The following is a 13,266-nucleotide window of genomic DNA, read 5'->3' on the forward strand; positions in this document are numbered from 1 at the left end:
CTTTTTTTTTTTTTTTTTTGTCCTTTTTGAGACCGGCTGCACAGCACTCAGCCAGTGAGCGCTGTGAGCGCACCGGTCATCCCTATATGGGATCCGAACACGCGGCGGGAGCGCTGCCGCGCTCTCAAGCGGCGCACTGTAGCAGTGCGCCACCGGGCCGGCCCGCAATATGTGTTTTTAAACCCTTTGTGTTTAAACCCTAACTCATTCACCCATTAGAGTACCGTTCATCCTATCTGAATAGGAGAAAAATGGGGGAAAAAAATTTGTTCCCCTCTGTGTGCCTAGCAGTCTTCTTAAGAGCCTTCCACTTTTTCCAGAGGGGGCTATTATCTGGTTGGAATGCAGAGAAAACAGCACAGCTGCCTGCCCCTGATGTGGGAGAGCCGTGCTTTCCCAGGGTTCAGGATGCAGAATGAGCCTCTTTCCCAGAGAGTAATCAGAGCCTGCAGCCCTTGCTGGCCCCCAACCATCAGCGCCCTGCTACGAGTGTTTGAGCTTCAAGTGTGGTTGGCTGTTTTTGTGGGGTCATAGAACAGGATCTAGGAATGCTTTCACTTCAGGGGTCCTGCTAGCCAGTTGAGATGTGGGCAGAGGACCTTGCGGTGAAGCTGAGCGTGCTGTTCCTTTAAGGAAAACTGCTCTTTTCTCCTTGCTGAAATGAGTAAATTAGTTCCAGCCCCTCTGTCAGAGAGTCAAGCAGTTTCAGGGAGTGAGGGCGAAATATGAAATGTCTTAACAAGGACATTGCCGTTCTTTACTTACTATAATAGGAGAAAAGCAGGCGAGCCATAGAGAATGAAAGTGGAATGGTTTCGGAAATGTATTTTAAAAATGTTTTTGGAAGCCAAGTTCAGTGAACAGGGCCCGCACAGGAGAGCTCTGTGCTTGGTTTGGTGTCCTGCTGTCACTGTCTGGAAATTCTTAGTCTTTGAACAAGGGACACCACATTTTCATTTTGTACTGGGTTTGTCAAATTATGTAGTTGGTCCTGTTAGTGTAGTGCATTGTAAATCAGTAATGTGTAGTTATGTACGTTTTCTCCTCAATTTCATTAAGAATAGTGTATCCTGTTCAAGTTTGCAAGTCAAATTTTGAGCTGCATTTTTTTTCTTTTAATGCCTAGCAGGGTGGTAAGCTCCTGACGTCCATGTGAACTCACTAATCTTTGTTGGAATGTGCCATAGTGAAATTCTGATGCTGGAAAGTACTGAATAAGAAGGCTGAGCATTACTATTTATAAATAAACACATTTTGAAGATTACTTCTCCCTTTGGTGGGGTAGGCCCGGCATTTTGTACAGAAACTGCTCTAAAAATGGAGAAATAATAATGGGGGGAAATCAGGTTCTTGTCTTACATTGAGCCTGCAGGGAGGGCATGACCTGTTGTTCTCAGTCGTAGCACGTGCTGGAAACTGACTCAGAAACTTGGTCTGTACTCTCCAGTTAGCACAGCAACAACAGCCCCAGTGCTGTGCTTCCTTCCCATCTGCCAAGACATCCAGAGGGAGGCCCTTCCATGGGTGTCTGTGTGATTTGGGGAGCTAGGTTTATGCTGACATATTTGTCATCTTTTAAATAAGAGGATGTGTTGCATATTTTTATTCTCTGGACACAAACAAACCTACTGAAGGCAAGAAAAGGTACTAGTTCTCTGTAGGGTAGGCAAGAGGAAGTTATTCTGCAATTTAAAACTGAGATGCAGATAATCCACCCTAAGTATGGTTATTAATAATTTAGAACGGTCTCCAGGCGTGCCACAAAACACAGACGAGCGTACGGTCAGTTCCAAGGACTCTTCTATCTCCTTTCTTTCCTGCCATTCTCTTTACAACAGCCAAATTGTGCTTTTGTTTTTTATTTCCTCCCTACCCAGAGGAATCAGACCCCACTCCAGTGAATCCTTGCTATCGTGTGACACATGGATGTGACAGAAATGCACGGTGCCTTCCAGGGACAGGTGTAGACTACACCTGCGAGTGTGCCCCTGGATTCCAGGGAGATGGGAAGAATTGTGTGGGTAAGAGCCATATTCTGTGTTTCTCTCATGTAGCCTTTGTTTTCACTTTGCCTTCTCCAGCATTGTGTCTGTGGAAGACAAGTGTCTGTCGTCTTTGAGATCTCCACTGAACAATGATTTTAGCAGTTATTAATCTGAATGGAGTTATTTAAAAACTAAAGCACAGTCTGGTTAGTTTGGAAAGGATAGTTTGGAGGCAGGTATTTTGGGGTGGGGCTATGAAAAGGAAACATCTATTGCAATTCCTAGATATTTTGAGTTAAATTTTGTGATATCGAACCTCTATTAAGTAGTTCTTAGATTTACTAAAAGACACGTTTTCTGGTGTTCTTTAAGTTTCAGACACTGTGTTTCTTTCACCTATTATATCCCCAAAAGCCACAGTAGAAATTCCTTCATATTTTAAAGGAAAAATTGTTACAGAGTGTTTTCTTTCTAAATATTTATTATTATTATTATCATTATTATTATTATTACTTTTGACTGGTAAGGGGATCGCAACCCTTGGCACGGTGTGGTCTGCACCACGCTCAGCCAGTGAGCGCACCAGCCATCCCTATATAGGATCCGAACCCGCAGCCTCAGCGCTACCAGCGCCGCACTCTCCCAAGTGAGCCACGGGGCCAGCCCTAAATATTTATTATTTTTAAATCATCTAAAGATTCTTAGAATATTCATTAAAAATGGTTTCCCTGTGGCTTATACTTGAATGACCCGAATTTTTTATTATTTCTGATGTGCAACATGCATCCATATGTGAGGCTTAGAAATCCTACGTTTTCATTCCTGTTTAGTCCACTAACCATTGCTCCCACTGAAGCATCGTAGATGTGAGAAAACATTTGAGTTTTCAGACCTTCCACTCCTGGGACCTTGATTTAAGCAGCACTTTAATGCTCTCATTTCTCCCCAGACATAAATGAATGTGACACTGGCTCCCATCGCTGTGGCCCCAACTCTGAGTGTATCAACTTTAAGGGAAGTTACAGGTGTGAGTGCCAGAGTGGTTATGAGTTAGCAGATGACCGGCACACTTGCATCTGTGAGTACCAAAGTCCTTTCTCTTTTCGGCCAAAATGGTGCCGAATCTTGCTCTTTAATTCATTAATGTTTCCACTTCTGCTGTACAGAAGCTCTACTGTATGGTTTTCTTGAAAACACAATTTACACTGAAATAACCCAGAGCTATGGCTCAGTTCAGCCCTGTTTGTTTATTTTCATTGTTTTCTCCTAAATAGATATTTTTGGTGTTGAGTTATCAAAGGATGTTCACCTCAGTTGGGATTCCTGGTCCAATCATCTAACAAGACTATGAGACTATGTAGTAAACACCCTCAGCTCTAGTTAGAGCTTCAGTGTTTCTCAAATTAGAAGGAGGTAGATTTGTAATTCACAGATGCTTGTCCCATTTGACCAACCAAATAGCTCCATGTGTAATAAATATACCCTTTCTATGGTTCCAAAAAATACTTCAAAAAATACTTTAGACCTAAAAATGGATTCAAAAGAACTAGAATACCAAATTCATCCCATTGGTAGAGCTCTATGGTAACAGAGAAAGTAAACTCTTTAATCCAGTGGGATAAGAAAATAGCAATAATAGTAGAAATAGTGTGTGCACGTGTATGTGTGTGCACGTGTGAGTATGTGTGTATAGCAATGGTTCTGGAGGGTTATAAACTTCAATCAAGAACTGTTTGTATGACTGATCCTCATGCCTAATATTTTAACCACAAACCCATGCCAGCACTTGTCAAACTTTAATATGCATATGAACCATCTAGGAATCTTGCTAAAATTCAGATTCTGACCCACTGGCTCTGGGGCAGAGCCCGAGAACCTGCATTCCTTACAAGCCCCAGGTGTGCCAATTCTGTTTGTCTGTTGATCATGCTGTGCTGTGAGGAGTCAGGCTTACCCATTCACAGATCTGAGCTCTTGGACATGGCTGCCTTCTCTTTTCAGTGATTGCCCCACCTCCCAGCTCTTGTGAGGATGGTAGCCACTGTGTTCCTGCTGCGACGGCCCGGTGCATTCACTACAGAGGCAGGAAGTTTGGCTGTACCTGCCTGCCTGGCTACACTGGTGATGGACACCAGTGTGCCGGTGAGTAGCTGTGGGTCAGCACATACCCATATAGGCAGGACCTCTCCCTTCCTTTTCAAACAGCCTTGGAATTGCCAAAAGAAAGAGAAAAAACATGCTTTGAGTCAGAAAGGGGGGCCAAGGGTGGTTTCCTTTGGACGAGGTTGGTGAGCACATATGGTTGTCCTTGGATGAGGCTTCCCTGGAGTGCTGGGGAGCCACACTTCCAGCTGTGACCTTCTGTTCCTTGGAGCGAGTGTAGGCTGGAGGAACTTAGGGCAGCTTGCACTCTTCTGTCCCCCTGTTAGGAAGTCTCTGTCTGTCACCCTGTTTGGTTAATGGCTTAATTTGGCACTTCTAGTTGTGCTGTTCTCCTGGCGGAAGTGATATATTTTAAGCAGTCTCTAAGTACACATGCAATTCTTTCTCTCTAATTTTTTCCTGTCTTCTCCCAAAAGAGAAGAAAAGAAAGAACTCCATGGATATAAAAAGATATTAATGCATACCTAACTCCTCAAAACTTCTAGAAATTTAACTATCTTTAAGGCTTCATACAGTATTTTTCAAAATCATTAAACCAGAAGGTAGGGCTTATCGTTCAAATGTAACTTAGAAATAATGTGTGAGGTTGTTATTTAAAGTCTAGACATAACTCTCTGGGTATAAATGTTCGTGAAACCAGGATTAGTAGTACTTTAAAACAGAGATTATCCAGTAAATCTACATAAACCACTAAAAATTTTCTAAACATGCCAAATGGTGTGTGGTCAGATTGAAACTCAGTTTCACGTCAGTTACACAGTTGCAGTAAAACAAGACACTGAGGAGAGAATGATGGGGAAGGCATTTGGAATGGGAACTGGCCTGTTTTGGTAACATAACCCTAGAAGTCAGGCTTTTCCCCTCTCCTTGAATCGCTGTTTGCATCTGCCGCCACACACCTGGCTCGCTGAGCTGATTTGCTAAGAGCAGCCATGTAACTCCTGGGAGCTTTGCAGCGGATCTCAATAGCACGGGCCCCTTTTCTCCTTGCCAGATGTTTGGTTCTCTCTCTTCTCCTGTTCCTTTTTTCCTTTGGTTTCAGCAGGACAGGCTGACTAGACAGGTGTGTAACGGCAGCAGAGCCCTCTGCTCCCCCAGCTGTGGCAGGCCACTGGGCATTGTCTGAGCCTTGTTCTTCAGGTCTCCACTTCTGTACAGAAGCTCCGCTGTATGGTTTTCCTGAAAATACAGTTTATATTGAAGTGACCCAAAGCTCTGGCTCTGTTCAGTCCTGTTTTGGTTTTTTTTTTTTTTTTCCTAAATAGATATTTTTGGTGTTGGGTTATTGAAGGATGTTCACCTCAGTTGGGATTCCTGTGTGTCTTGGTATTTGGCCTGGTCATGTAACAAGACTATTAACCTCTTTAACAAACACCCTCAGCTCTAGTGTTAGATAAAGCTCAAGTGTTTCTCAAATTAGAATGAGGTCAATTTGTAATTCACAGATGCTTGCCCCACTTGACCGAAGAGCTCCATTTGTAACAGATATATTCTTTACAGGTAGAGGATACCATCTACAGGTATGGGGGGGGGGTCAAGGTAAGGTACAGAAGCCCAACAGTGGGAATAACTTATTAAACTTATTATTCAGTTTGATTTAACCAGATACCAGCTCTCAGAAGTGAGACTACACAGAGAAAAATAAATCTTTTCTGTAGAATTTTATATTTAGACATCTGGCTGCTCAGCTCTCCTGCTTTTAAGGTATTTAATTCCTTGGCTCTGTTTTTTAAAGCAAAGAAGTTGAAATTAATTGCAGCCTAGATATGATGAATATTCATAACCAGAATGTTAATTTAGGTTGGATGTTTCTTCCTCTAATCTCTTCTACAATCATTTTCTCTACCTTCTTTATGCTTCCAGTTGTCCTGCAAGACTTAGTTTACTTTAGAGAGTCATATTAGGACCCTGAAATTGGCTACTTTTCCATGCTGGGAATTTCAGAGTATTGCTATTCTTTGTTGTTATTGTCCTTTCTTATTTCTGTCATTTTCAGTTGTCCCTATTTTTTCTGTGGTTCTCTACTTTCAGGAGTCTCTCTTGAACCCACAAACTTAAAAACATTCCAAGCCCATCAATTGCTTCCCCAGTGTATTAGTTATCTATTGACATATAAGTTATTCTGAAATATAACAGTTTAAAACAATACATATTTATTATCTGTGGATCAGGAACCTTAGGAGTGGCTTAGCTGAGTCCTCTGCTTTGGGATTTCTCACAAGGCCGCCATCAAGATGCCCGGTAGGGCTGAGGTCTCATCTGAAAGTTTACCTTGGGAGAGATCCTCTCTTGGTATGGACAGGATTCAGTTCCCTGAGGGCTGTTGAACTGAGAGCCTCAGTTCTTTGCTGGCTGTTGCCTGCCTTCTGTTTCTTGTCCTGTGGTCTTCTCCAACGTGACAGCTTACTTTATTAAAGCCAGTGAGTGGAGAAACTCTGTTAGCCAGATGGAAGTCATAATCACAAAAAGGACATCCCCTCAATGTTGCTTTATTGTACTGGTTAGGAGCAAGTTACTCGAGGGGAGGGGATTACACAAGACCATGAATATCACTAGGTAGGGACCACTGGGAGCCATCCTAGAGGCTGCCTAGCACAGCCAGTTACCCTGACGTTGCCTTCCAAGCTTTCAGGTTGTGGGGTAGTAGAGAATGATTGAATAGTCATTTTCCTAAAGATCCATGCATAAGTCAGGCTAGGCTAATCATGAAAGTAACCTGTGGAAAAAAATATATAAAAATATCACTATAGAAGTGTGTATGTGTATATTTAAAGGCATTCCACTGTGTACATGTGTCTCAGTCCTCAAAGAATATTTGATGGAGACTCTATTCTGTGGGAAGTATGCATTCTTGAAGCACACACTTTTTTACTCCATCAAACTAGCAATGACAGGGTGTGTGGGTTTTTCTCCAGCCACACTTTGTTAAAAAGCAGGCTCTCTAGAGAGGCTGCCTTGGATTTGGGTTCTTAATCTGTTATGAGTCACTAGCAAGAGGATTTCATCCAAGCAGTTAAATTTCCTGCAGCTTCCCTAGGTCTGGATTGATTTCAGCCCTGTATTGGTGTGAGCTGAATATTTCTCAGGCATGCTTGTCCTCTGGGTCTCGGTGACTTTGCCAGGTACAAAAGCAGATTGTCCTGAGTTCGGACCTTCCCAGGGAGGAGTGAGCGTGAGTGGAGGAAACCGGGATACAGATGCCTGTTACATAGAGACGTCATTGCTCAGGAAGGGGACGAGGGCAGGTACTGATGTGATTCTCTCTCAGGTTTTCAGATCTAAAAATGCAGATGTTGGGTGAAACATGGCAGAGTGAGAGTGGTCTCAGGAGGAGACAAGAACATGGCTCAAAAGGAAGAAGTTTATCATATTCAGTGCGTGCCACACAGGGGCACAGTCAGCAGGGTGCTCAACCAAACACATGTGGGCAGAAACAGAGTGGGACCTGTGAGCTGAAGCCTTTAACGGGGTCCAGGGTGGGGTTGAGGGCTCAAAGGCAAATGGCGGTGTGGGGGAGATGGGGAGCTGGAGTCCAGGGGTTGGGGTTGATATCAGGGGGTTCCAGCTGGGCTTGTTCAGAATTAGGGCAGTGAGAAGGATGTTAAAGCACCAAACCATGAACTCAAAAAGGAGGCTTTTAAATACGTTTTTCAAACTGGTTCTGTTCCAGCTAAATAGCTGCTGGGTGGAGAACTATGCTGGGATTGAGAACCTCACCTTACCTGAATGATAAAGGGGCCCCTCTTTCCGTGAGCACTGTGTCTTGACCTCAGCCTTCTCTCAGTCCCTGTAGACTCCTTCCAGGGTTTGTTAGGCATAGCTGGTGGCCCCTGCCCCCAACAGGTACTTGCCCAGGGGCTGAAAGTCTTTCCATATTTCTCTCTTGACATCTGACATCCTGTGAAATAGGGAGGAGTTCTTCTTTATACAAAAGCTCTGCCCTCATCCCCAGCCTCTCAGTGTCCACGCTCCCGAGGAGAGGCCTTAGCCGGCTCTGAGCCCCGGAGCGGCTGACTGGACCCTCCTGTTCCATCATGCTGTGAGGCCCTCCAAGGCGGGGTTGGGGACTTCAATTCAGGAGCCTTAACCTTCTCTAGCTTTCTAGGGACAGGGATTTCTCACTTGTGAGGCCCTCAGGGACTTTCTTCTCCTCCTCGGTCACTCATAACAGTTCCTGTCTACCTTAAACTTTGATATCTACCTACGATGGTGAAAACAGTGTCTGTGGGAAGGAGGGCTGCTCTTTCAGATTTGGTCCGAATTCCTAGGCCATAGGTTCTAGGAACGTCAGTGTTTGGGTAGCTCTGGGGAAGCCCCTCTCTCTTAGTTCAAAAGGAACCATAAGAAACTGCTCCGTGGGTTCCAGAAATAGGCTCTGTGTCTCAGGAATTCCTGCTTCCTGTCATTGCTTGGGGTTCCTGTTACCATTTCAAGTGCTTTTAGCATATGTATTGTGAATAGCTTTAATTTCCTGCATTTGGCTGGATGTTAATTTTTACAGCGTTGGTTTTATAGCCAGTTTTACAGCCTCTTCCAGGCCCAAGGAACTAGATGATCACCAGCTTTGCCCAATTGGACATTTGAGTTGTCCTTTTTTTTTTTTTTTCCTTTTTGTCTTTTTTCGTGACCGGCAACGGATCGCAACCCTCAGTGTCGCGCCCGTACCGGACCGGGACCGGCAATGGGATCGCAACCCTTGGTGTTGCGCCCGCACCTCGCTCAGCCAGTGAGCGGCCGGTCTGTACGTGGGATCCGAACCCTCGGCGGGAGCGCTACCGCGCTCCCAAGCGGCGCACTGTAGCAGTGCGCCACCGGGCTGGCCCTGAGTTGTCCTTTTAAGGAGAGAGAGAGAGAGTCAATCTCAAGCATAATGAAATAGGATAATAGTGGTTTATTTGGGGGTAACCAGAACACCTTGTTTCTAACCTTACAAATGAACTCGTGTCTACTTTCCTGCCTTTGTAGCTGAAATGAAGGTGACCATGGAAGCAATGTTTACTGAGGAATGTTGCTTTAACATGTTTGCTTCATGGTACCTGAGAAAGCACCTTTGTTATGAGGAGGTGGCTCAGTTAGAGTGTGGTCAGAATCAGGGTGATAGGGACAACCCTAGAAGGGATTTCATCTGGGTCATGGGAGGCTGGGTGAGGAGCCACCTCTGTTCCCAGACCATTCACATCAAATTTAGGGCTGCAAATCTCTGTCTTCCCTTGTTGATGTGTCTCTACTGTGGACTCCACCAAACTGATGCCGTTCACTCCCATTTTCTAGTTTTCACAATGATCATCCATCCTACATTTTTTTCTATTCACACCTTTAAAAATCATTTCTGGTCGTTATTGTGGATGTGACAACTGCTTTCATTTTCAGCCAAGCCTTGATCAGACCTACACTCTTTGTTTATCCTCCTTTTACTCTGGAAGACTTCCTGTCTCTTAACATAGCTTATCTCATCCATTGGGCATTAGTTTTAACAATTCAACTCTGAAGGTTTTTCTTTTTTTTTTTTATATGGGGGGAATGTGACTTGGCTATTGTCAGCATATGCTGATTTCAGTAAATAAAATAGAAGGAATATAAATTGGCTTTTGTTTGAAGTATCAGGATTTTGAAGTTTTGAGAAATATGATTGTGAAAAATAATCCTCATGCTACCACAAGGAGAGTGTAGGGGCCTGAATTGTTTACACTGATATGCCTGATAAATTTATATTTTATTGTTTTATGTATTCTTTCAAAACCCTTGATAATATTTTTCTTATATTTTTTTCTCTTTCTTCTAAAAGTGGGAAGTAAATACTTGTTTCACTGGGGGTCCTGGATAGTAGGATTCTGATTAGGCAAGACTGAATGTGCTTCTTAGTTGAAAAAGTATGTGGGCCTCACTTGGCTCCTTTGCATCAGAAATGAATATTATAGGGAAATGGTGCCAGCAATGAAAGGAAAAAACTATTGTTACATATACTTACCTTTACTGTGGTATTACTGAAAGGAAATTAATGGTTTATAGTCTAAAGGTTAGTTCAAAGGTACTAACTTCCTGGAATTCACTGTAGATGAAAGATGCTCTAGAAGTATACTGCAGGATATTTTTTTTCTGAGAGTGACCACACATTTGATTTCTACACTGAACATTCCTAGTGTAATGTGTTGACTTGCAGGTTCCTCGACTTTCTTTTTTCTATTAAGCTTACCTTTAGGTGTCAGCATTTCTTCTGAAGTTGATAGCTCAGCTTCAATCCATGTGTACTGAGACCATGTAGCAGTGTGAACTGTGCAATGAAGTCATGCTGTTCCTTTCTTCCTTTCCCTTTCTCTCTCTCTCTGTCATTGTTTCTGACCTCTGTAGATATTGATGAATGCTCAGAAAACAGATGTCATCCTGCGGCTACCTGCTACAACACTCCTGGTTCCTTCTCCTGCCGTTGCAAACCTGGCTATCATGGGGATGGATTCCAATGCACACCTGGTGAGGTTTGGAGGGCCAGATTAGGCACATAAATCTCATAAGGCTCTTTAATGGTATATTTCTATGACACTCAGCCCATCTTTTGGGGGGGGGGGGCAGCTAACCAGTAGAACATGGAACCCTTGACCTTAGTGTTATCAGCACCATGCTCTCCAAAGTGTGCTAATCGGTCAGACCAACCCACTCTTGATTTAGCCTGGCCTGAGGCCTTAGTTGGTGGATTTTTCAGGCTCTGGATTTTTACCTCCTGCTGCCTGGTTTACTGATATTTCCCTACTTATTAACATTCTTGGAAGCCTGGAGTCTGACCCATCTATTATCCTACCATGTAGCAGCTCTGCTTTGCCTTGAAGAGTGTGATTTAGATGAAGTATCGAGGTGGAGCTTATTAAACAGGAGCCCTATGCACTAGTGAGGCAGGAGTAGGTACCATTACTGCATTAGTGCTACATTAGGAGAACTTGGCCAGCATGCTGCAGTCTAGTGACTGCCATTGGCCTAGAGCTTCTATGACTTGAATTCTGAGCCTCGGGGGATAATCAGGGGGCCCCATTACCAGACAGTAGGAGGAAGAAGGCTGCATTCTGTCCCTGGCTCACAATCAAAGGCTTTTACTCCCCATCTGCTCAGAGTCCACCCAGAGGCCCCAGACCGTCTGTGAACGCTGGAGGGAAAACCTACTGGAGCAATATGGTGGCACGCCGCGGGATGACCAGTACATGCCTCAGTGTGATGACCTGGGCCACTTCATCCCCCTGCAGTGCCACGGGAAGAGTGACTTCTGCTGGTGTGTAGACAAAGATGGCAGAGAGGTGCAGGGCACGCGCTCCCATCCAGGCACCACCCCAGCATGTAAGCACTGGGCCAGCCCTCACTCAGCCACAGCTGAGGTTTTTCCGTAGGGAGGCTGCCAGTTGTGGGTGAAGGTGGGGGAATAAGGGCTCACCAGGTCTAATGAAAAAAGTCACTAGGAGGCTGTGTCGATTTATAATCTGGTCCACCCAAGATCACAATTTGGACTTAATGTTTGGTTTTGTCCTTAGTGGTTTCTATAATTAGAACATCTGGAACTCAGTTCAACATTCTCTCCCTCCCCAGCCCAGGGTGAAATGGGACAGGTGTCACCCTGGGACCCCAAAGAAAAGCTTACACAATACTGGCTGGTTTTTTTCCTTAAAAAACAAAAAGCAGAAAACTGTTTTGCTTTGTTCTGAGGGAAGGATTTTGTTGTCTTCCTCCCTAGTAATTGGCAGTGATTTGCATAACTGATCCTTGAAAAAGTCTCTAGAAATTAGAATTTCTTTTGAAGAACATCTGGAGTACATCTATCCAGGGTGAAGCACTTTTGATATTTTTGGAGGCTCTGCTATGTGGGAAAGTAACTTTTCTCCCGTCCCCCACCCATCCTTGTTTACTTTTTCTTCCTCCACATACCCTCCTACTCTTTCCCACTGCCAGGTGTACCCACGGTTGCTCCACCCGTGAGCCAGCCTGAGGTGACCCCTTCATCTGTGGGCACTACCCTGCTCTATGCCCAGGGCCAGCAGATCGGCCAGTTGCCCCTCAATGGCACGAAGTTGCAGAAGGGTGCAGCCAAGACCCTGCTGTCACTGCGTGTAAGTGGATTTCTCCAGCGGGGGTGGGGCTAGGTGAGGCTTTCAGAAGGCTGGGTGTGAGCCAGGTGACAGTGCACTTTGATGCAGAGACATCCTGGAGTGTTTCTGGACTGCAATCTGTCTTCATGGGCCTGTTGCCAGCACTACATAAGTGGGGCTCTCTGTTGCTGGGAGTCACGTCTGACTAAGACTTCTCTCTGTGGTTGGTTCCCAGAGTTTCTGATATATAAAAAGGGAATTTCAGAGTTGTCAGGATATGGAAGCAGTATGGTGATCCAAGGGAAAATTGACAGAATTTTAATCTAAGTCCCCAGGGTTCTCTCCATGTCACAGATACCTCCACAGATCTAGATCCTGGAAATCAAAATGACAGGACTAGCTAATGGCAGAGTGTGGTTTCTGTGACCAGCTGAGAACCCCAAGTGGAAATCACTTAATGGTTGCCTCACTGTTGGAGCCCCTCCCCTCCCATTTTGGTTCTGTCAGTTTGACCCACTTCTTTCCTAGCCCTCTCTGACTCCTTCATAGATGAGGATTTGGGGAGTGTGGGATGCTGAGAGAGGAGTGGATGGAGCTTTCCCTAGAGGATGCTTGTTGCTTCCTAAGCCGCAGCCTCCCTATTGCCAAGGGACCCCATTTTGGAAAGGGATTTCTTCTCTAACTGGGGAAAAGAGAAAGGAGCTCCCCAGAAAAGTATTAACACTTATAATGGAAAATTGTCTGATTCCATTTCTAAACTTCACACTCCAGGTACTTGTTCATCCATGTGAAAGAACAGTACAGTGTTTACATTTGCATTTACTTCTATTGATGAATTAATTCCTTATTTGGTTTCAAAAAGGCTTAGAAGCAGCCAGTGTTCAGAAAAAGATGTTTTTTTCTTCCTTTTTTTGTTTTTTTTCCTTTTTGTCTTTTTCGTGTCCGGCAACGGATTGCAACCCTCAGTGTCACGCCCGTACTGGACCAGGGACCAGCAACGGGATTGCAAACCTCGGTGCTGCGCCCGCACCTCGCTCAGCCAGTGAGCGGGAATT

The 13,266-nt window shown here is 44.5% G+C and overlaps 1 protein-coding gene across 1 annotated transcript in view; it reads left to right on the forward strand.

The window, feature by feature from the left end:
- NID2 (nidogen 2 (osteonidogen)) overlaps positions 1–13,266 on the forward strand; it is a 69,782-nt gene that overhangs the window by 46,715 nt on the left and 9,801 nt on the right. The window contains exons 12-17 of the mRNA XM_008587996.1: positions 1,878–2,021; positions 2,935–3,063; positions 3,987–4,127; positions 10,497–10,616; positions 11,247–11,468; positions 12,075–12,232. Of these exons, the coding sequence (XP_008586218.1) occupies positions 1,878–2,021; positions 2,935–3,063; positions 3,987–4,127; positions 10,497–10,616; positions 11,247–11,468; positions 12,075–12,232 (914 nt within the window). The remainder of the gene's footprint in view (positions 1–1,877; positions 2,022–2,934; positions 3,064–3,986; positions 4,128–10,496; positions 10,617–11,246; positions 11,469–12,074; positions 12,233–13,266) is intronic.

Source organism: Galeopterus variegatus, unplaced genomic scaffold (genome assembly GCF_000696425.1).
Source record: "Galeopterus variegatus unplaced genomic scaffold, G_variegatus-3.0.2 Scaffold4616, whole genome shotgun sequence".
NCBI classification, from domain to species: Eukaryota; Metazoa; Chordata; class Mammalia; order Dermoptera; family Cynocephalidae; genus Galeopterus; species Galeopterus variegatus.